Below are 23,011 nucleotides of genomic sequence, written 5' to 3'. Positions count from 1 at the left end.
GAACTCAGGATAGAAAATGTTCTCAACATCCAGAAAAAAGGATTATGATTATGAATGCAGATTGAACCATGCTGTTTCTACTTTGGGGCTGTTTTTTCCCCCTTCTTTTTTGAGTTTTTTCCCTTGTGCTCTAATTCTTCTTTCACAAGATGACTAATGCAGAAATATGTTTAATGTGATTGCACATAAATAACCTATATAGGATTGCTTTCTGTCTTGGGGAGGAGGGAGGGAAAGGAGGGTGGGAGTAAAATGTGGAACTAAAAATTCTATGAAAACAAATGTTGAAAACTATCCTTATATGTAACTGGAAAATAATAAAGTACTTTTGTTTATTTTAAAAATCTTCTAGTTTTATTAATTCAGTGGTCTTTTCTTTCAATTTTATATCTTTGATTTTTTCTGAATTGAATTTTTAAAAAATTTAGCTGGGATTTTTTGATTTCTTGTTTTACTGGTTTTTGGGGGTTGATATATGCTTAATTGATCCCTTTTCACTGAATCTCAATGATCTCTCTATCTCTGTCTTTCTGTCTCTCTGTCTTTTTCTCCCTTTTTTTCTTTTGTTGATGAAAATCTTAAGAAACAGAAAAATTTCCCTCAAGTATTGCTTTGATTGCAATCCAAAAGTTTTGGCATGTTGTCTCATTGTTTCCATTTTAATAAGATTATCTATTGTTTTTATAATTTGACGTTTGGCCCACATATTTTTAGGATTGTATTATTTAATCTCCTTTTAAATTTGAATCCTTTCTTCAAATTTCCTTTATTGATTATAATTTTATTGTCTTGTAGTCAGTCATTAAAGAATGTGCTTAATATTTCTGCTTTTCTCCATTTGTTTATGAGGTTTTTATGCCTAACATATATTGGTGTTTTTTTGGTAAAGGTTCTATACACAGATGGGAAATAGGTTTCTTTTTCCATTCAATAATTGCCAGAGAACTATTATATGTTAATTTTCTGTAAACCCATCCAGGTACTTGACTTCTCTCTTTTATTTGGTTAGATTTATTCATGTATGAAAAGGACACATTGAGATCCTCAGTGATGTTTTTGCTGTGTGTGTTTGCTCCTCTTTTGCCTTCAGATTGGATTGAAGTTCATGAGATGTCCACTTTCTTCAGTCTGTTCCACATTAGTATATTATTCCTCCCATACATGGCAATTATGAGGGGTAGTAAGTTCCTCCCCCTTCTTCCTCCTTCCTTCCCCAGTGTATTTCTTTTTCCTTCCTAGTTATTTTCTATTAAAAGTTTATTTTTATCCTGTAGGATTTGATTCAGTTTTTCAGGGTAAATTATTCTTTTTTTTTGTTGTTAGCCTTTATCTTTTGTCTTTTGGTGAACAATTCCAGGACTTTTTCTCTTTTATTATACTCACATCATAGTCTTGTGTGGTCCTAACTATGGTACCTGGTCCTTGAACTCTTTTTTTTTTTTTTTTAGTGAGGCAATTGGGGTTAAGTGACTTGCCCAGGGTCACACAGCTAGTAAGTGTCTGAGGCCAGATTTGAACTCAGGTACTCCTGACTCCAGGGCCGGTGCTCTATCCACTGTGCCACCTAGCTGCCCCCTTGAACTCTTTTTTAACTTTTTTTGCAGTATTTTTTCTTTGACTGGTAAGCTCTCCCAAATATTTTCATTTTGAGGTTTCTTTCAGAAGGTAATTGGTGTATTATTCTATAGTTTCATTTTGCCTTGGATTCTAATAGATTTAACCTATTTTATGATTTCTTGAAATATGGCATTCTTGTTTTTTATTTGGTGCTGGTTTTTGTGGTGGGATAGGGGAGATCCTAGTGATTCTTAAATTGTCTTTCTTTAAACCTGTTTTCTAGGTCATTCATTATTTTTTATAGTGGATACTTTACAAATTCTTTCACTGACTTTTTGGCTTTGTTTATTTCTTAATTTTAAAAATTAGTATTTAATAATGAATTATTCAATAATGAGTGAGTTAATTGATTGATATTTCTTAATGTCTCATGTAATAATTGAGTTATATTTGTCCCATTATATATCCACTGCTTAGGTAAGGTTTTCCATATTCAACAGAATGTTGAATAATCTACTTATTCCCCTTTCATTTTTTTTCCTCAAGAACTTTTATTTTACTTTTTATCTCTTGCTTTATTTCTTCTAGCCACTCTGGGAGTCCTTGTGGCCAAGCCAGTCTCTTCTCTGAGGTTGTTCATGGTTGTTATAGGGTTTGTCTCTTCCTCTGAGTTTATGTCTTGGGCTTCTCTTAACCCAACTTGTTTCTTGATTGTATTTAGAGCTTTCTTCTCTTTACTCCTGCCTCAATTTGAGTTTCTGCATTAGTACTTTGTGCCAGTGCTAGGCTCTGCCTCTTTTCAAATCTTGGGTAGTCAAATCTCGATATAGTCAGACAATGTTTAGTTGTGTCCCCAGCATAGTCTGGATGACACTGCTGCTACAGTTCTGGACAGGGTATCTGGGACTAGCCTCTACCTCTGCTGAAATGTCGGTTTCTGCCTCCATCTCCTGGTGAGGATACTGTCTTTGATCATGTCTCTTTCTCCTTCTCTTTCTTTTTTTTTTTCTCCTTCTCTTTCAACAATCCTGAATCAGGAGTTGGCTCCCTTGAAGTAGGTGAGCACTGTACTGGTCTTGTCTCCTGCTGTTGCTCCAACCAGGGCACTGTCTTCCGAGTTTTCTTGGAGTGCCCTGACAAATAGCCTGGGAATTGAATTCAGAGTTTGATTATAAATTCACTTCCCTTTCCAATAAAATATGAAGGGAATTATCTGTCAGATGACCTTTCCCCAAAGGCTGAACATTTCAAGAACAGATGGTTCATAACTGGAAAGGCAGGAGGATGGAGTGAAAAGAATAATTGACACTTCTTATGTGATTTTGGACCAGTCACTTAACCTTCTTGGGTCTCGGTTTCTTCATCTGTAAAATGAGGGGGTTAGACAAGAGACTCTTTACAGTTCAAAAATCTATGATTTTCTTTTTAAAGACCTTTCTAACACTTACTTCCCTCATCTATAAAATAGGCATACTAACACTTGAATCACAATAAAAGGAAGAAAAATAAATCCTCATAATACATATACAATAACATGATATATGTAAAGCTCTTCCTTTATAAACCTTAAAGTGCTATATAAATACTTGTTTTTCTTCCTCCTCTTTTCCTTTCTCTTCCTCCTCCTCTTCCTCCTCTTCTTCTTCCTTTTTCTTTCTTCTTCCTTCTTTGTCCTTTTTCTTCTTCCTCTTCTTCCTCCTCCTTTTCCTCCCCTGGGCATTCTCTTGGATGAGTAAATAAATGTAGGGGATTGCTGTGCTGTTGGTGGGCAGGACAGCTTATTCAACTTGATTTTAGCGCCCTTTGTGTACTTTTTGTAAAGTCTCTCAAAGCTCCAAGGAATGTAGCCAGTTTTTCTTGCAGTTGTACATCCCTCTGGGCCTATACCTTGGGAGCTCCCAAATGTATACCTTGAATCACAGGAAGGGGCTCCACCCCTGTCTAAGTCATAGGGTGGAAAAGTAACCAGAAAGTCAGACAGGGAAGAGGGAGTAAAGGTGGCCCTGAGATTGGCAATGACAGAGATTAGCAATTAACAGTCCAGTGGGAGAGAACTGGTAGGGGAGAACACTTAGGGGAAGGGGGAAGGGAAGGGAAGGAAGGGCAAAACCAAGTATGATCAAAGCGAGGACAAAGTAGGTGGAGAAAACCTGGCTGGGGCCTAAACCAGAGAGCAACTCTTCCAGAGAGCCAAATAGGAAATCATGAACAAAACTGGAGGATAAAAAGTCCCAAACAAAACCTAAATTAAGTTGAGATGGAAGCCAGATATTCCCAAGGGCAATGATTTGAAATGAGAGGTTGGAGAATGAGTCCAAAGGTCCTGAACACGTGAGGAGCTTTACATGCAACATAGTCAGGACAATGGTATAGAAAGGGACAAGCATGAACAATTGGCAACTGACTGACTGATGACCTCAAGGAATCAGCTGAAGGGCATAGCACTGTGCAAAGACTACTCACTTTGGAATCAAAGGAACTAGGTTCAAATTCTTATTCTGATGCCTCAGTTTCCCTAACTGTAACATGAGGGGGTTTGGATGAGCTTTAAGGACAGGAGTGTACTAGAACCAGCTAGAATTTTAGGATGAGCACCTTGGAAATTGACAAACATACAAATCAAGGCTTGATTTATTGTTTTGTTGGTCATCTTAGGCTCAAAAAAGTGATGGAGAAAATGTTGATAATTCAAATTAAACTTTAAAATGTGTTTTATATACACCCCCCCCCTCCAGAAGCTGGTTGTTAAACATTTACCAACAAACTCCTCTCTGGCTTTAAGATTTCTTCAGACTCTAAATGGATAAGCCAATGATCGTATGCTTTTAGTATGCTAGCCACATACTCTCTTTGCTCAGCTGCACCTGCCTTAATGAGCCCTGCAGGGCACCAATAATACCTTCATGCTAGAATCTAAGCAGCTACAGGTTAAGACTATCAAGAAATGGAAAAACAAAAACAAACAAAATGGGACCTTCAAGGGTTTGTCTCTACCAGAGAGGGCTAGAGGTAATGGAAGTGGATTAGTAGGTTAGATGGAAGCATGGAAGAGGCTAAATCCAGAGAACTCAGTGCAAATAGTAGGATTCTAGCACATGGCTTAGGTGTAAGTAAGTGGGGCACAGGATTTTGGAGGTCAAAGATATTGGCAGTCAGCCCATCAACCACCGTTTATTAAATACCTATTATGTATGCATCAGGTGGCATACATGGCAGCTAGATGGTACAGTGGATAGAGTGCTAGGTCTGGAGTCAGGAGGACCTGAGTTCTAATCCAGCCTCAGATACTCACTATTTGTGTGACCTTGGGCAAGTCAATTTTTTGCCTCAGTTTCCTCATCTGTCAAATGAGCTGGAAAAGGAAATGGCAAAGCATTCCAGTATCTTTGCCAAGAAAAGCCCAAATGGGGTCATGACTGAAAACAATAAACAACAACATATATCAGGTGCTAGGGATACAGTAAATACAAGAATAAGACAAGCCCTAAAGAAGCTAACATGCTACTGAAGGATAGAATATATTCACAGAGAGGTAAATACAAAATATACTTTTTAAAAAGACACAGTACTTGAGGGGTAGGTAGGTGGCACAGTAGATAGAATGCAGGGCCTGAGGTCAGGAAGACTCATCTTCCTGAGTTCAAATCTGACCTCAGACACTTAGTAATTGTGTGACTCTGGGCAAGCCACAGCCCCTTTTTCCTCAGTTTCCTCATCTGTCAAATGAGCTGGAGAAGGAAATGGCAAACCACTCCAATATCTTTGCCAAGAAAACCCCAAATGGAGTTATAAAGAGTCAGACACAACTAAACAACAAAGGCATTAAAACCTACATGAGGGGCAGCTAGGTGGTACAGCACCAGCTCTGGATTCAGGAGGACCTGAGTTCAAATCTGGCCCCAGACACTTGACACTTACTAGCTGTGTGACCCCGGGCAAGTCACTTTACCCTCATTGCCCTACAAAAACAAAAAACCCTACATGAGATATTTTGATTGGAGCTAGGGATTTCAAAGGCAGAGATAAAGAGGGAGAGCATGGCACTGTCCATGTATGGGGCCAGCCAACCTGTGCAAAGGTCCTGAGGTGGGAGGTGATGTTTAAAAGATAGATGTATAATGGGACTTTGAACCCCATGAAGCACAAATAAGGATCAGCCTTTATAAAGGCCATCCCATAGAACAGATGCTGAGTTGCCCTAGTCATCTTGTTTTTAAGGTTCACTGGGTGAGTCTTCCTCCTGGCTTAGTGACTAATCATCCTCTGATAGGACAAACAGACTTAGTTCAAAAGAAAGAATACAAATTCAGATGAGCCCAAACTCATGAAAAATGTAATTTCTGTGATTATCTCTTTTAATTGGATCTATTTTTGCTTTTGCTTTGTATGAGATCACGATTGCTACCCCTGCCTTTTTTTTTTTTACTTCAGCAGAAGTATACTAGATTCTGCTCCAGCCCCTTATTTTAACTTTGTGTGTGTCTTTCTGTTTCAAGTCTGTTTCTTGCAAACAACTTATTTTTGGATTCTACTTTCTAATTCAGTCAGTAAACTGCTTCCCATTTCATGGGTGAGTTCATCTCTTTCACATACATTCACAGTTATGATTTTTTTCCTAATTATTCTCTCTTTTTTTATGCTGTTCTTCCTCAAAAGTCTGTTTTGCTTCTGACCCCTATCTTCCCTAATCTGACCTCCCTTTTTATACCCCTATGCTTTTCTCTTATTCCCTTCCCCTCCTATTTCCCTATTAGATAAGATAGATTTCTGTAACCAACTGAGTGGGACAAGCCTGACAAGTTCTCCTTACCTTTTCCTGTCCCCTTACCATTTCTTGACTGAGAGCTCCTGAAGCTGCTGCTGCAAAGCTACAAAGCCTTCAAAGCCCCACAACTAGTGTTGCTGGATGCACTCTGAGCCAGCCCCTGCCCTAGTGTTATAGACTTCTCCTGCTGATCTCCTAAGCTGTTTTAGGCTTGAAAAATGTCTCACTATGACCTTTTGTTGACTCTACTCTCCAAAATTTGATTTGAGGTGTTATTTTAAAGTTGTTTGGAGGGGACTGTTGAAAGAGTTCCACTGGGTTGCTGCCTCTATTCTGCCATTTTGGCTCTATTCCACCCATTACATTTTTTAAAAAATTAACATTTTTTTAAAAATTTTGAGTTCCAAATTCTATCCTTCCCTCCAACCTCTCAAGAAAGCAAGCAATATGATCTCAATTTTACATGTCAAGTCATGCAAACATATTTCCACATTAACCATTTTGCAACAGAAAACACACAAAAACAAGAAAAAAAGTGAAAAAAGTATGCTTCCAATCTGTACTCATTGTTTGTCAGCTCTCTATTTGGAGGTGGATAGCATTTTTCATCATGAATCCTTTGGAATTGCCTTGCATCATTGTCTTGATCAGAGTAGCTAAGCCTTTCATAGTTGATCATCATTACAATATTGGTATTATTATGTACAATGTTCTCTTGGTTCTGCCCACTTCACTTTGCTTCAGTTGATGTAAGACTTCCTAGGTTTTTCTGAAACCATCATACTTGTCATTTCTTATAGCACGATTGTCTTCTATCACAATTGTATTTCACTTGTTCAGCCATTCCCCAACTGATGGACATATTAGGGTTTGTTTTAACAGGGCATCACTGACAGTGAATATAGCACTCACCCAGAAGGAGTTGGGCAGTTCTCTGAAGGATAGCCCTGTGATGCTGCATGTTGTGTTTGATGAAGGATATATGACTCCTGAAAAGGAGGAGAGAGAGAGAGAGCGAGAGAGCGAGAGCGAGAGCGAGAGCGAGAGAGAGAGAGAGAGAGAGAGAGAAGGAAAGGGAAAGCACAGACTTGAATTGCTGATAGACCCAAGAAGCACAGGCGTGTGAGGAAATCTGGCACCCCAACAAGTCTTTTGATTCCCAGTACCTGTATCCACAGAGATCCCTAACAGTGGCCTTCTAGAGTATGATCATCCTATCCTAGGGTGAGATGAGATTTCATCTCCCTCTGGAGTCAGAGTCCCCCTGTCTCTGAAACATTCTATCACCCAAACTAATCTGTATAACTTCCTCAATTACTGTGTTGCTTCTTGCTTTGATAAATATGTTTATTCTTTATTCATCAAAGTCCTTTGTATTTATATTTCCTGTTTTGTGTCCAGGACGTTCTGCTCCTTCCTAGCTTGGTATTATCGCTTCTTTTTTGCCCAAGAGCCTGGAAAGGGAGGGTATCTTAAGGATATAATCTAGCCTCTTCCCTATTCCCCATCCCATGCTGTTCCATGTATATTATCAGGGATTACAAGAATCCTCCCCTTATATGATAGCAGGAGGTGGGGTGGGGTGGGCGGGGACTGAATCTCAGGTGAAAGTCAGGGAAAGGGTGGCTTACCCTCGTGGTTTGTGCAGTACTACATCCTCTCTGGCTGTCTTGGAGTAGGAGAGGTGGCCAAAGAAACTGGGTGAGGCAACTGGGTAAGAGAGCCAGGCCAGGTGATCTTGGTCCCAATAAACTGACTTTCTCTTTGAAGTTCTACAGACATTAGGAGCTGCAGCTCATCACCCACTGGCAAACTCAGCTATCTTAAAGGACCCACGGACATTGAACTCATTTCTAAGACAGTGGGGCAGTGCTTTGATGACATAGCCCAGAAGTTTCCAGATCGAGAAGGCATAGTTGTCTTACACCAGAATATCAGGAAGACATTTGCTCAGTTTAAGGAGGAGGTAGGCTCTGACATATGATCCTTGAACCTAAGCCCAGGGCTGTGGTTGACCTGGCCACAGCTAGGAATTCAATAGTGGGAAGGGGGGATTGGAATAGGTACCAAGCTCTGAGAACTTCTTGTGAACCCTAAGCTCCTCTATTGCTTGCACTCCCTGTATCCCAGGTCATGGTAAAGTGGGGATGGGGAGGCAGAGATGTGCTGGAGCCAGCTCAGACTTGATTATTAAAATTTCAGTGAGTAATTTATACCTCAGAAATTGGCAAATGCTACAAATCAGGGCTTGATTTATTAGTTTGTTGATTGTCAAAACTTAAGAGAGCTATAGAGAAAATATTAGTAATAAAACATAAAGTTAAAGCTGTGTCATGGGCACATTGTTTTTCTTGGAAAATCTGTTGTTAAACATTTAACAGCAAGCTTCTGAGGGTAGACGAGCATCAAGAAGGAAGTGTAAAGGGCCACTTGGTTTGAGGGGACTGATGGATTGCTGGTACCTCGTCTGTTTCAGGTGGAAATCGCTGCCTTAGGGCTTCTCAACATTGGCCTCAAAAAGGGGGACCGGCTCGGCATGTGGGGCCCTAACTCCTACGAATGGGTGTTGATGCAAATAGCCACTGCACAGGCTGGCATCATCCTGGTGAGGAAGGGGCACAACCAGGGTGAGTGTCCTGGAGGGGAGGAGGATGCTGGAGGATGAGATGGACAGTCGAGAAGGTTAGGAAAGCTCCAACAAAAGCAGCATTTGGCACAACCTGGAGAATGCTCAACTGGGAGACCTGGGTTCATATCCAAGATCTGAAATGGATTTGCTTTGTGACCTTGGGCAAGTCCCTTCTCGGGCTTTAACCTCCTCTTTGCTAAAGGGAGGAGTTGGACTAGTTCAAAGCTTCTTAAACTGTGGGTCATGACCCCATATGGGGTCCCATAACTGAATTAGGGGTTTACAAAAAATTTGACAATGGTAAAAGGCTATGTATAAGGGGCAGCTAGGTGGCACAGTGGATAGAGCACTGGCCTTGGAGTCGGGAGTACCTGAGTTCAAATCCAGCCTCAGACACTTAACACTTACTAGCTGTGTGACCCTGGGCAAGTCACTTAACCCCAATTGCCTCACTAAAAAAAAAATAAAAATTTAAAAAAAGGCTATGTATATCCATATTACATACCTATATACCCGGGGTCACATAAAAATTTCTTGGGTGAAGAGGGGTCACGAGTGGAAACAATTTTAAAAGCCCTGGACTAGACACTCTCTCAGGTTCCTTCCAGTTCTAACGTTATGTGATTATGCGATGACATTGTTGGGCATGAGACTTCACCAGTGGCTACAGGTCTCAGACCTTGTTCTGGGTCTGGCCATTTTGACACAAAAGGGTTCAAATCTTGGAGATGCAGGTGTTCTGTGGGGGCACAGGAGAAGGGAAGAGTGAATGATCTATGTCTTTGCTTGGGGAAGGATGGGGACAGACAGCCTCTGTAGCTCCACAACAGCTAACCTTTCTGGGTTGTCTTCTCATCAGGTTTCTGTGAACCCTGCCTACCAGTCCCAAGAGCTAAAGTTTTGTCTCAGAAAGGTACAAGCCCATTGGGGATGATGTCAGGGAAGGGGGGAGCTCTCTGGGAGCAAGGAGGGGGCAAGGATAGGTACAGAGCTCTGGTTATGATTCCTGCCCCTGAAGCAGAGGGGCAGCACATCTCAGCTGGTGTCAGTGTCTCATGGGGCAAGTTTGTGCCCCTGGTCCATTGATGCCTTCAGACCTCATGGAGTAATTTAAAAGGAGTAACAGGTAGCCTCTTTTTAGTCTGATGACTAGAAAGTGGGAGAGGGGAGTCCAGTTTCAGGGAGGCATCCACAGTTTGGAGTGGAAAGGACTGAAAGTCAAAGGGCCTGGATTTGAATCTCTGTTGCTTATTCCCTGGGAGACCTTAGGCAAGTTACTTGCCCCCATGGGCCTCAATTACATATGTCAAATGAGGGTATTAGACTAGGTTATCCTTAAAATTAATTCCTGCTCTATATTCAGTCAGCCTCTCCTGAAACGTTGTCAGGTGAGAAACAAGACTGAGCATCTTGGGGAGCCCTGTGGGGTAGGAATAAGACTTGACTGGGTGGCAGCTGGATGAGGGCATGGAGGCTGGGGAGGTTGTTTATGGTATAGAGGAAGGGTTGGTGCCCTCTACCACTGGGTAGCCCTAGCACCAAACCTAGGGCTTCCCAGGGACTCAGCATGATGTGGATATGGGGTTTACCTCCTCAGGTGGGCTGCAAAGCCATTGTCTTCCCCACCAAGTTCAAGACACAGAATTATTACAATATTCTGAAGCAGATCTGCCCAGAGCTCGATACATGCAGCCCAGGGGCATTAAGGAGCAAAAAGTAGGTGTCGTATAGATGGAAGGGAGAGGGGAGGACAGAGGGTGGGAGGCTTGTTGGTCACTAACACTATGATCCCAAGCTCCAAGGCAGGCCAACCCCCTTCCTACTGAGCCCTTGATCCCCACAAGATTCACCCTCCAACAAAGAATGGGGCTGGGGAGTCTTCTGTGGTCCCACCCATCCCAGACTCACCAGAATCTCACTAGTCCTCCCTTACCCTCCCTTGGCACAGGCTTCCAGACCTGACCACAGTCATCATGCTGGACTCCAAATTGCCCGGAACTCTACACATGAATGAAGTATTACAGGCTGGGAAAGCTGCCCAGCTGAGCCAGCTGAGGGACATCCAGAAATCATTGTCCTGCCATGAACCCATCAACATCCAGTTCACCTCGGTAGGACAAAGGGTCTGGGAGCCTCAAGCCCAGTGCCTCCCAGCCCCAGGCATATGATCTTTGTTGAGGACCACTTTCCTGGGGGCTAGGAGATCAAGGAATCCGGGGTGGGCATTGTCCCCTTGCCAGGCAACCAAGAATGATGTCCTAGGGCTTGGACCACTTCTACTCTCTCTTAGTTACCCTCCCCAGAAAGGATGTACACGGTGCTGCTCTTTGAAATGCACATCCACTCCATTGCCTTCTGGGGAAGCCCCGCACTTGACATGGGGGTGACATTCTAGAAAACACCTTCCTTATCTCTGGGATAGGGAGGCTGACAAGAGCTTTGTGTTGCCAGGGAACAACTGGAAACCCTAAGGGAGCCACGCTTTCTCACCACAACATTGTTAACAATGCCAACATGATAGGGGCCCGGCTGAATCTTCTCAACAAGGTAAAGAGTAGGAAGGAGAGGTGATTGGAGAAGAGATGAGGGAGCTTTTTAGTGTTTGTGAGTGGGGATCCCAGAGCAGTATTTGGGGTGGTTAGGAGGAGGGAAGGTGAGGAGGTCAATGGGGCAGGTTAGAAAGAATACTGGCTTTGGAGTCAGGGGTCCTGGGTTCAAATCTCAGCTCTATTGCTTATGTCCAAGCCACTTAATCTACCTAAAACTCAACTTCCTCAGCTGGGTTGGAGTAAATTATTTGCATGGTCCCTTCTGACTCTTAAGTCTGTGATCCTAGGATGGAATCGAGCAGTATCCTGAACTGGGGCAGCTAGGTGGCGCAGTGGATAAAGCACCAGCCCTGGATTCAGGAGGACCTGAGTTCAAATCTGGCCTCAGACACTTGACACTTACTAGCTGTGTGACCCTGGGCAAGTCACTTAACCCCAATTGCCCCACCAAAAAAATAAAATAAAATAAAAAAGCAGTGTCCTGAACTGCAGTTTCTAACTAATGGGAAAGGTTTCTAGGTGCTTAGCCCTAGCCTTGGGCCCCAGGGCCTAACTTTACTCTTCTCTCTATCTGGGACTCCAGGAGCCCCGGCTGGTCCTTCCTAGCCCCCTGTACCATTGCCTGGGTTCTGTTGGGGGCACGATGGTGTCCTTAATGTATGGTGTCACTCTCATCTTGTCATCTCCGAGTTTTGAGGGCAAGAGGGCGCTGGAAGCTGTCAAACAAGAGAGGTGGGCATCTGAGGCCATGCCTCTCCATTTCCTACCCCATGACCCATCCTTAGAGCAGATCTGTTCTCCTTTCCCATTGACCCTGTTTACTGGAGCCCCTCTGGCTTGTTAATATCAGCGCATTCCTGCCCTGCCTTCCTTGGGATTTCCTGCTTCTTCACCAAGGGCCCCTGGCTTGATGTGGGAGGGGACTTAAAGAGAGGTACGATCTTGGTCATCCATTATTCCCTATCCTTCCCCTAACCCATGGTCAGGCATGGTGACCCTTTTTCTCTTTTAACAATTAGATTTGGCACTGGGGGGTTCTGTATATTTCTGGTCATTTTAGGGAGCTAAAGAGAGATGTGGAAAATAAAGAGGAGGGTACCCCAACTTTCTGGTCTGATTCTAAGGTCATCTCCCTATACAGGGCCACAATGATCTATGGCACCCCTACGATGTTTGTTGACATGCTGAACCAACCTGATTTTTCCAGCTATGACCTTTCAACCCTTCGAGGAGGTTGGGGGTGGGGACCAACGGTTGGAGGGTACAGGGGTTGGGAGCCTTATCCTACTTTTATCCGGGATCACCCCCACTAAAGATAGGCCAATCTGGTTGGGCTGTAATGCTTATGGGAGGGATATCAGGGGGAGCAGCTATTGTCCAGAACCTCTTTTCCCCCAACTCTGGGAAGTACATGGTGCAAGAATATGGGGGAGGGTCCTGGGTCCCTTCCTTCCCTGGGATCCAGTCCATTAATAGTCCAATCAGTGGTAAGAAGGACCGTGTGGATGATAGACAGGTGCAGGGTTTGGTGGGGAAGAGGGAGGAGGGAAGAGGAGAGATTGAGTTGAGAGTGAGTGCTGTCTCCAATTCAGGTGTGATTGCAGGGTCCCTCTGCCCCCCAGAGCTCATCAAAGCCATCATCAAGAAGATGAACATGACGGAACTGACGGTGAGCCTTTCCAGGCCGGGATGAGATCCCTTGAGTTCTGGAATCTTTAATATGGACTTTGTAGGTGGGTGAGTGGGTGGCTAGACCAGGGCTGAGGGTGGACCCACTGGGCAGAGGGTAGGGGCTTGAGGGTGGTGTGGCAACCAGGGAGGTAAGGGGAAGATGGGCTATGTCTTCATATCCAATGCTTGAGCTGGAAAACGGACATAAAGAAAAATACAATTTGCTCCCTTAAAAGGATGGGAAAGTCACTGACACAGGTGAGAGATAAAGAAATATTATACATATGTATTTATATAAATCTAGGAAGGAGAAAAATATGACGTAGGGAGGGCCAGGTCTGCAAAGCACAGGTATCCTGCTGGAGATTCCCGAGGGCAGGGCCAAGGGGGAAGAGGCTCTGTCTCCATGGTAGGGCTGTAAAGAATTAAGGGTGAACCCTTTTGGTGGGGTGTGAGTAGAGAAAAAGAGGATTTCTGTTTCCAATTTCAGAGGACAGGTGATAAGGGAAGGATGGCAATAAATGTATGGGTTGATCATTCTGACCTTGGACTATCAGGGATAATCTGGAATAGAGAATGGAAAGGGTGGTTGCTGAAGAACTCTGGCCCAGAAGGCCATCCCACTGAATATCTAGGGATGGGTAGGTCTCTATCAGCATAGGGGGTAGGAGGAGAGGATAGAGTTGACTGGGAGTGGAGAGAGGAAATCAATAGTTTCTCTGGTGAGACACAGAGGTTGGTGAATGGGCCTGGCCAGATCAGAACCTGATGAGGGATGAGGAGCTATGATCAAAGTAAAAAGGGGCCAGGTACAGGGAACAGAGGCCAAAAAAAAAAAAATGGAAAGTCCTTAGAGAATTGTTTCAGAGGTGGAGCCCTCCCCAGAGAGACCTCCCAAGGGTGGACCCTCCCCCCACCTTTCCCTTCCCCCCAAAAGAGAGGGTTACCTATCCTTGAGTTATAACCCCTTGTCCAATAGGCCAATCACCCTCCGGTATCTTGGGTTACATTTCCCATTCTTTCCCCTCCCACTGGACCCAGCTCTTCCAACCCCATCAGGCCCTGCTTCCCAGTGATGGAAGTGAATGAGGGAGAGGGCTTTCTCATTAGTCCATGCCCAGTTCCACTCCCTCCCAAGCTTCATTACCTGTTTAATGGCGGTTGGCTTTCTTAGATCTCTTGGTGGGGAATTTGCAGCCTCGGAAGGCTGCTGTCTCCCGGATGTGTTGACCACGGAACTTAGTGGGAGATGCACATGTTGCATCAGGGCGTGAGGCCTTAGCCTCCAGCCACCTGGCAGGGCAGAGAAAGTAGGTGGGGGCCAGAACCAGAGTGTGCTGGCCTATACGAATGTTTCAAGATGCTGCTGGGGACATCGCCTCGGACCTTGTGTGTGGAGAAATGGAGAAGTGGGAGAGTCTCGAGTTTCTACTCTAGGGACCGAAGAGAGCAGATGAGTGGGGATATCTACTCCCCAAGGCAGGGTTTCCTTTCTAATCCAATCTTCTTCTGAGGGTGGAGGAGGAAAAGTGAGTTTCCCTTATTTCCCATCCCACCTTCCCTTGATCCAAGGCAAGAGTTTCATGCCTTTCCCCTAGGCCAGGAAGCGGAGGAAGCATCTTATCTAATCCCTAATATTTAGGGGCAAACTTCACCTTCGAAGACGATAGAGCTGGCAAGTGCACTTCCAGGGGTTGTTGGTCAGGGTCAGTGTCTCCAAACCATCAAAAGGGAAGCTAGAAGGAAGTTGGCTCAACCGGTTGTTCTCCAGGTGAACATGTTTTAGGGTGGTCACACCCAAGAAAGCACCATCAGAGAACTGAAGGGAAAGATACACAGTGGTTATTTGAATCTAGCGACAGCTGGTCCCCTTTCTCAGCGCCCTTAGATGTGGAGTCTGACTCTTCCCCCACCTATCATTGTCTTTGAGCTCAGAAGCATTTCTTACCACTACCTTTTTGCCCAATGCCAAATGGTATGGAGTTGGGGGTAAAGGCAAGGTGGTAAGCAGAGTCCATGCCTGAGCATCCAAGGCAAAACCTAGGGACTCTTCAGTGGTGACAAAAAAACGCACACATTTGAGATTTCCTTCATCGCTTATAGATTGTATCTGGATCTGTTCATGCTTACATCCCAGGCCCAACTCTCTTCTTGGCATCCCTCTCTAATCTAGCTGCTGCTTCCTATTCCCAGGTTAATGTTATCAGAGGCCCCAGACTCTCTGGGGATATGGAAATTGCAAAACCCTCCTATAAGGATGGGCTACCCAAGTTGTGAGTCTGCACTGAGGAGGAGCAGAGCAGCTTTAGGCTTGAGGGGAGGTGGGGTGAAATTCAGGTGAAGGGCATTAGGGGGCTTCTGAGGACCAGCAACCATTTCTACAAGTCACAAAGCTGCAAGAGCAGCTAGCTGCAATGGATACCCTCTCTCCAAATCTGGAAGCCCCATCCAGACCCTTCTCCCTCCCATATACCATGTGTTTCACAATATTTCAAGCTCCTACCCATCAGTTGTTAGTGTTGGAGTTTAGGACATTCCTGGCACTGAGACTTGTCCTGTTGAACACCCTCCCCATCTATCCTGATGCCTTTGCTTTCTCCACTCTGATGCTCTTACCAGGCAGGGCTGACACCGACCCAGCCTTTTCACCCGGCCCTCCTGGCCCCAGACTGAGTTTCCACCATTGCAAAGAGGTGCCTACAGGGCTCTTGGAGGTCTGGCCAAAGAACTTCATAGGTATCAGATTGACCAAAGCAGGGAGATAGCTCCTTGGTTCCAAAGGCTTGGAGACAACTGAGCATTTAGCTTTCACCAATGTCCCACTTACTTCAGTCCCCAATTTTGTACCCTGGGCCTTGAGTGATGAAGATTAAGGGAATATAGTGTCTTAAAGCAGGAAGGACCATCTAGTTAAGAATCAGTTCAGAATCTGTTTTTCTTACAGAAAGGGGTTTTCCAAGAAGGGTCACAGTCAATGGGTCATAGGCAGTGCTAAAGGAAACTGAGGCAAGTCCCAAGGCTTAGGGGCAATTAGTATGGTCTAGTGGGGGGAAAAAAACACCATTGGATTTAGAGTCAGAGAAGGTGCCTCAGTTCGAACCTTCCTTTTTACCCTTATATTAGCTAGGCGAGTCAATTAATCTATCTGAACCTCAGTTTTCTCATCTGTAAAATGGGCATAATAATGTTTGTTCCCACAGAATTGAGAGTTGTTGTGAGGACCAATTGAGATAATACTGGAACTATTATTATAATTATTAGTAGTATTATTGTTCATCTCTAGTGAGTACAGTGAAAGAATGATGGATATGAAATTAGGGGACCTGAGTTCAAATCTTGGGCCTCAGTTTCTTCAACTGTGAAATGAGAGAGTTGGACTAGATGACCTTGAAAGTCCCTTCCATCTCCAAATAGATGGATGACCATAGGTACTCAGATTTCATGTGCCAAGGGTTGAGTAGATGATGGTGTTTGTACTTCCTTGGGTACTGGGAACAAAGTGCCTAAAACTTTTGGGGAGGGAGTAGGGAATCCATGCCCCGACAGCTCCAATTATGGCAAAGTAGACACATAGAAATAGTTGAATTCCATGGAGCGGAGGGAGATATGCTAGCAAAGTGCTTCTCTGGAGTCCAAGGGATTTTTAGAGGCAAGGGAGATGTCTGCTCAGCACTTGTGCTCCCACTTTGGTTCTGCAGAGCAGGGATTCTGCTTTCTTGTCTCAGCCTCCCTGCCCTTGCCCTTCCCTCTCCACTCCACTCGCCACAGCCACAGCCCCACCAACACACACACACACACACACTCCCCTGCCCACAAGGAACAGGGTCTCTTTGTGGGATTGATTCAGCTTAGGTTCTGCAGAAGGGCTCATCAATAAACAAACCTCCCTTTATGGGGTTTTACAGGAGAAGGGGGGGAGGAGGGAGAGAAATCAGAGGGAAGGTTTCTTACCAAGGTCCAACTGAAAAGGACAGCCAATTGTGGAAGAGGGTTTGGGGTAGTGTGGCTAGCGTCTCAGGCTGGCTCCCCAAATTTTTATAACCAAGCGTCCTTGGAAGTAAATGCCCAAGAACTAAGGAGCTCTGACAATATGAGGGTAGAAAAGAAGAAATCACAGGCTGGGATGTCACCTTTCCCATAGATACTTGGATGCCAGCCTGGGAGATGGACAAACAGTAGAGTAGAACTATGGGACAGAGGGTGAGAAGGGATCCTGAACTCTGGATTACACAGCTCGTTAACTTGGTACCCCCAGGGCTGTGTCCAAGAGGTTTTGTGTCCCAGTTCTCTGCAAGGATAGAATGAGGCTGGGCAAAGGGGTTTGCTCACCTTCTCCAAGTTCATATTGTCCAGGATGAGGGTCTCCAGGTATCGTCCAAATGACTGAAAAGCTTGGTCTGGGATGACCTTAAGTGGGTTGTGAGACAATTTTAATTCCTCCACCACTCTCAGCTTGCTTAGGGCAGAAGTGGGGTAAGTGGACAGCTGATTCTTGTCCAGGTGAAATTTCGCAAGGTTCTCCACGTCGTCCAGGGCTCCAGGCTGCAGGCTGCTCAGGGCATTGTCCGACAGGTAGAGCCAGCGCAGGTCCTTGGCACCCTGGAAAGCTCCTGGGCGCAGCTCTCGAATCTTGTTGCTGCTCAGCTGAAGGATGAAGAGGTTGACTAGAGGGGAGAGCAATCCTCGAGGCAATTCGCTCACCTTGTTGTGGTCCAGGTAGAGGTAGGTGAGCTCCGTGAGGTCGTCAAAGGCGCCGTTGCGCAACACCCGAATGTCATTGTTGGACAGGTACAGGTAGATGAGCTGCTTGAGGCCTCGGAAGGCTCCGGCGGCCACTTCGCGTACCTGGCAGTGCTGGAGATGCAGGGAGACCAAGGCCGGGGTGGCTTTGAAGGAGTTAGCCGCCAGCACTGGGAAGTTGTTGCGCTGCAAGTTGAGCAGCCGGGTCTTCTCCGACACCTTGGGGATCTTGCGTAGCCCCACGTTGTCGCAGATGACGTGCTGTAGGTCCCCGCCGTGGCAGTGGCAGTTCTGGGGACAGGCGTGCAGGGAAGGCAGGAGGCCGACCAGCAGCAGGCAGATGCCGACCAGTAGGGCTGGGGGAGCCATGGTCGTTGGCGTGCGGAGTCGGAGGGATAAACTGGCGGGAGCTGAGTCTTGCAATCTGCTGAGGTTCCCGCCCTATATATGCAGGATCCCAGACCGCAGACGGCAGCAGGAGCCAACTTCCTACGTGGAGCTGTCGAGGTTTAACCCCCTCACGTCTGGAGATGCGTCTCCTCCCAGGATAGCGGGGAGCCTCAAGGACTCTGCCCAACTGTCCTGGTTCAGTTCATCTCCTGAAGCCCTTTGCCCTCTTTCTCTTTCCCATCCTACCCCACAACAGAGCTGGCGGTATGCCTCTTACTGAAAGGGATGGGGGTGGGATGCGACGGATCCTATATGCTTCTCAACGTACCCCGGATTCTTTCCTCTCCACATCCTGCCCTAGGTGAATCTTGAGCCAGGACCCGCTGGAGGGATGCAGATAGTGGGATGGTGCCGGGGCGTATTTCTGGGTCCAAGTCTTTGGTTGGAGAAGAGGGTGCGGCGAAAGGGCGTGTATTTCTGGGACTCTGGCTGAAGTTTGAGGTTTCTTCCCATCCCTCCTCCCCCTCCTCCTTCTCCTCCGCCTAGTCCCCCGGGCTTTGCTCGGCGCCTAAGACCCCGCAGGCATTGCTGTCGGACCTAGCGGTTCGAAGCTACCCACTGGGGAGCGCCAAGTTAATAGAGCCCTTGTGCAGCCCAGACCAAACGTGAGAGCGGCTTCAGTGTCCGGCTCCCCAGCTAGCCCGGGGCGGGACAAACCCCAGAGCCCGCCGCACCGCCTGGGCAGCCAGACTCTGCAGGGAACTCTGTTCCCTATCCTCCTCTCCAGTCTGTACCTTTCCCAGCTGTTTGCGGCTCTAGCCACTTTTTTCCGACAGCTGGATTTGGAAAAGCAGGAACTCCAGGGCTTGCTTTCACATGAGGATGGGCACACACAGAGCAGGTCAACTCAAATGACCGCTACGCGTGTGCAGAAAGACACAAATAAGGACTTCCACACCCACCACCCATCTCGCCACGGCTTGCAAATAAGCTAGAAACAAGGAAGCCACGAGGTGTTGCTTAGCCCCAGCGCAAGTGAGCGAGCGAGCGTTTTTTCGCCGCCACATCCTAAACCTAATCCTGGGATTTTTCTTCCCACTGGGTTCTTTTTAGAAGTGACTGGTCTGCGGGTAGCGAGAGTGGGTTTATTCCAGGAAATACCCGCCTGGATCCCGGCTATCTGTTGATGGGGAAGGGAACTGGAGGTGGGGGAGAGGGTGAGGTCTCTCCCTAGGCTTGTTTCTTGGGGAGCCTGGAAAGGGTTAACAAGAGTCCGACCGGGTCAGGCGGCGGGATGCTGAGTTCCACTCGGGATGGGAAAGGAGCCCTCTACTCACCCTCCCCAATTCCCTACCAGTCCCCAAGGTCTCCCTGTGCTTTGCCAGCCGCTGTGTCCGGATTCCTACGGGCAGGGGAGCGGCTGTCGGCTCGGTCTGGGGTGGCGGGTGGGGGGGCAACGTATCTAGCTCCAGGCCAAGCTCCAGACTGACTGGCAGGGGGGCACAGCTAGGAAGGGGGTAGGGAAGGAAGGAGCCCGAGCCCGGGCATGGAGGTCTCGCCAGGTCCCGGTGGTGCCCGCTCCATGCCAGCCGCCGGTCGGGGAGGGGGCCAGACCAGTTACAAAGGGCCCGGTGTCTCGGCCCTGGTCTATGGAGGCGCCCGAGGCGGGAGGCGGAGGGTAACTAGAAGTGTGGGAAACCCAGTCTCCGAGTCCTATATCCTGCGTCTAGGTGCGTAGTTCGGCTCCTTCGGACCCCCTGCTCCCTCTTCTGGCAATTTAGTCTCTTCTCCTCCCCTCCACTCTCTAATTCCCGAACTCCGGGTAGCGGAACTTTCCCTGTCCCTCTTTTTGTTTTGTGTGCCAGGTCTGGTGTCTGGTTTTTCTATTTTTCTCGCGGTTCTGGCTCCTCTCGGGCTGGAACAGGAGACGGCTGGGGCACTGAGGTTCTTAATATCCTCGTTTTGGATATTTATTTTATTTTTATGATCATAAATTCACAGGAAATTGCTAACCTTCCAGGGCCCTGGAGCTGTCCAGGGCAGGGCCCCCCCCCGCCCCAGGGCTCTTTGGCCAGGGAAATGCTAGGGAAGAGGTGTGTCTCTTGGTCAGTTCCCAGGTTCTGTCCACCACCCCTCACACACACAAACACACCCCACATACACTCCAATCAAGAACGAGACTGGTTTTCTCATCAAGTTTTATTGGCACCTTTGGAGTTTGGGAAAGGGGAGGCACTGTGGCCGGAAACCAGTAAGGGGGGTAGGGAACTGAGGGGCGGCGGGTGAGAAGTATGCCCCTTAGTTGATGGGACTATGGCTACTGTGGGTAAATAAGGAAACTAAGGAACTGAACCAAGGAGACGAGAGGCTGTTTAAGGTTGTCTGGGACTCCTGCTGGATGGGTTTAATAATAATCTAGCCCCTTTGTCTCCATCACTCGATGATCACTGTACTTTTCCTCATGCCTTCTCTAACCTTTGCCTTTTGTGAGTTCCCTAGCCCTCTTATGAGGAACTTAAATGTCCCCTCCCATCATGACCACACAACTCTCCATAACCCTTAATCTTCCAGCCCCCAACTCAGTTCCATTTCCCAACTCTGTAGATTGCTTATGGGACCACAGAGAACAGTCCAGTTACCTTCATGAACTACCATGATGACAGCTTGGAAAGGAAGATGTCTACAGTGGGCAGGATTATGCCCCACACAGAGGTGAGCACCAAGGGCCCTTAGAAGCCGCCTAGTTCAAATCCCTCATATTTGAGGAAATTGGGGTGTAGGGAAGATAAATGACTTGTCCAAAGTCACGAAGGTAGGTAACACAGCTTGGATTTGAACTTGGGCCTTTTCAGCCTCCAGTCCACCACACTAATTTCAGCCCCACTCAAACCCAAACAATTCCACCCTCCAGTTCTCCATCCCCCACCCCCATCTGTTGACCAGTGAATTGAAGCTCTCCTATACAGACACCCTTCTTCCCTTACAAAAGAATCCCAGCCGGTTTCATTTAGGTCACTGAGAAAAGCCTACTTCCAGAAACTTCCTGAGCCTGGAAGAATGTTGCCATGTAACTGAAGATGGGCTCTGTTTATCTTCCTCTTCAAGCCTGGGATCAGTGACCAGTCCTGAAAGAGTTAGTGGCCAGCCAAAAACAGATTAGGCTAGGCTTACTGACTTCCCTGTCTCGGCCATGTTATTGCCAGTTTTTTTGTTATTCAGTGGCTTCAGTTGTGTCCAACTGTGTGAACCCTGGGCAAGTCATTTAACTTACATAGACCTCAAGCAACTTCTTGGCATTTTTAGTGGAAGGTGTTCCCTACCTTGGGTGGGTTTGTCACACCTTATAGTGCTTTCATACCCATTTTCACGGTGGATCTTCACAGTGTCTGTGAATGAAGGAAGGGAGGTATTATGTCTCTTTTTATACAGATAAGGAAACTGAGGCATAGAGCAATTCTAAATATAGTGACCTTGCTCTGTTTTTCTTCATTTTGCTTTCTTGGTCATATTCTCTTATGGATCCTTGTCCACTCCTGCCCCAAATACTCCTCTATTATCTTTAACACTCCAACAGCTTAGATCAGGGGTTCTTATCCTTTGGGGTATCATTAGGCAGTCTAGTGAAGCCTATGAACCCCTTCTCTGAAAATTGTTTTAAATGTAAAACATAAAATAAATAAGATTACAAAGAAAGCTGATTATATTGCAAACATTCTCTCTAAATATATACGCATATTCTGTGTATGTAAATCATACACACACATATGTTTGTTCAGTTATGTCTGACTTTTTGTGACCCCATTTTGGGGAATTATCTTGGCAAAGATACTGGAGTGGTTTGGCATTTCCTTCTCCAGCTCATTTGACAGATGAGGAAACTGGGGTTCAGTGACTTGTCCAGGGTCACACAACTAGTAAGTATCTGAGGCCAGACCTGAACTCATGAGGATAAGTATTACTGATTCCAAACTCTATCCACTGGGCCGCCTAGTTACTATATGTGTGTGTGTATACATACATATATACATATCTTTACAGAGAGAGAGAGAAAGAGAGAGAGAGAGAGAGAGAGAGAGAGAGAGAGAGAGAGAGAGAGAGAGAGAGAGTTAGAGTTCATGGATCCCAGGTTAATCCCAGGTTAAGAATCCCTAGTTTAAAAAAAAAAAATGGAAGAATCCCTATCTTAGGGGCAGCTAGGTGGCACAGTGGATAAAGCACCAGCCCTGGATTCAGGAGGACCTGAGTTCAAATCTGAGCCCAGACACTTGACACTTACTAGCTGTGTGACCTTGGGCAAGTCACTTAATCCTCATTGCCTCGCAAAACAAAACAAAAAACAAACAAAAAAGAATCCCTAGTTTAGTGGTGGTTTAATATTTTATAAAGGAGGCAGCTAGATTGTGCAGTGGAGAGAATGCTGGCTCTGGAGTCGGGAAGATCTGAATTCAAATTCAGCCTCAGACACTTACTATCTTTGTGATCCTAAGCTATCTGCCTCAGGTTCCTTATCTATAAAATGGGGATAGTAATAGTTGAACCTTCCAGGTTTGTTGTATCAGATGAGATAACATTTGTAAAGTGAATTGCAAACCAAACCTTAAAGTGTTATGTCAATTCTAATTATTGTTATTAAAGAACCCTTCCTTATTGTTTGCTTTTTCTTCTCAAATATTTTTCTTTGCTTCCTCAGGGTCTCTTCTTTACATTTTC

At 46.0% G+C, this 23,011-nt stretch overlaps 2 protein-coding genes across 4 annotated transcripts in view; one reads left to right on the top strand and one right to left on the bottom strand.

Annotated features, from left to right (window-relative positions):
* ACSF2 (acyl-CoA synthetase family member 2) overlaps nucleotides 1-23,011 on the top strand; it is a 38,833-nt gene that overhangs the window by 11,803 nt on the left and 4,019 nt on the right. The window contains exons 2-11 of one of the 2 annotated variants that reach the window (XM_043999546.1): nucleotides 8,093-8,288; nucleotides 8,799-8,927; nucleotides 9,811-9,864; nucleotides 10,549-10,667; nucleotides 10,900-11,062; nucleotides 11,403-11,498; nucleotides 12,084-12,232; nucleotides 12,642-12,733; nucleotides 13,105-13,169; nucleotides 20,906-21,013. In XM_043999546.1, coding sequence (XP_043855481.1) covers nucleotides 8,093-8,288; nucleotides 8,799-8,927; nucleotides 9,811-9,864; nucleotides 10,549-10,667; nucleotides 10,900-11,062; nucleotides 11,403-11,498; nucleotides 12,084-12,232; nucleotides 12,642-12,733; nucleotides 13,105-13,169; nucleotides 20,906-21,013 — 1,171 coding nt within the window. Of the gene's footprint in view, nucleotides 1-8,092; nucleotides 8,289-8,798; nucleotides 8,928-9,810; nucleotides 9,865-10,548; nucleotides 10,668-10,899; nucleotides 11,063-11,402; nucleotides 11,499-12,083; nucleotides 12,233-12,641; nucleotides 12,734-13,092; nucleotides 13,170-20,905; nucleotides 21,014-23,011 lie in introns of both variants that reach the window. The other variant, XM_043999545.1, reaches the window with a different exon arrangement.
* Nucleotides 13,472-18,341, bottom strand: CHAD (chondroadherin). 2 transcript variants are annotated; one of them, XM_043999547.1, is made up of 4 exons: nucleotides 17,501-18,316; nucleotides 14,827-14,990; nucleotides 14,319-14,464; nucleotides 13,472-13,586 (listed from the first exon to the last, which is right to left on the bottom strand). In XM_043999547.1, exons 1-3 carry the CDS (start codon nucleotides 18,278-18,280, stop codon nucleotides 14,323-14,325), a joined length of 1,086 nt encoding a protein of 361 aa, XP_043855482.1. In that variant the 5' UTR covers nucleotides 18,281-18,316; the 3' UTR covers nucleotides 13,472-13,586; nucleotides 14,319-14,322. The 2 variants fall into 2 exon arrangements, with proteins under 2 accessions (XP_043855482.1, XP_043855483.1); XM_043999548.1 differs by lacking the exon at nucleotides 13,472-13,586 and adding an exon at nucleotides 13,623-13,735 and having other exon boundaries at nucleotides 17,501-18,341.

This window comes from Dromiciops gliroides, chromosome 4 (assembly GCF_019393635.1).
Source record: "Dromiciops gliroides isolate mDroGli1 chromosome 4, mDroGli1.pri, whole genome shotgun sequence".
NCBI classification, from domain to species: Eukaryota; Metazoa; Chordata; class Mammalia; order Microbiotheria; family Microbiotheriidae; genus Dromiciops; species Dromiciops gliroides.
This window is presented reverse-complemented; position numbering and strand designations above follow the sequence as displayed.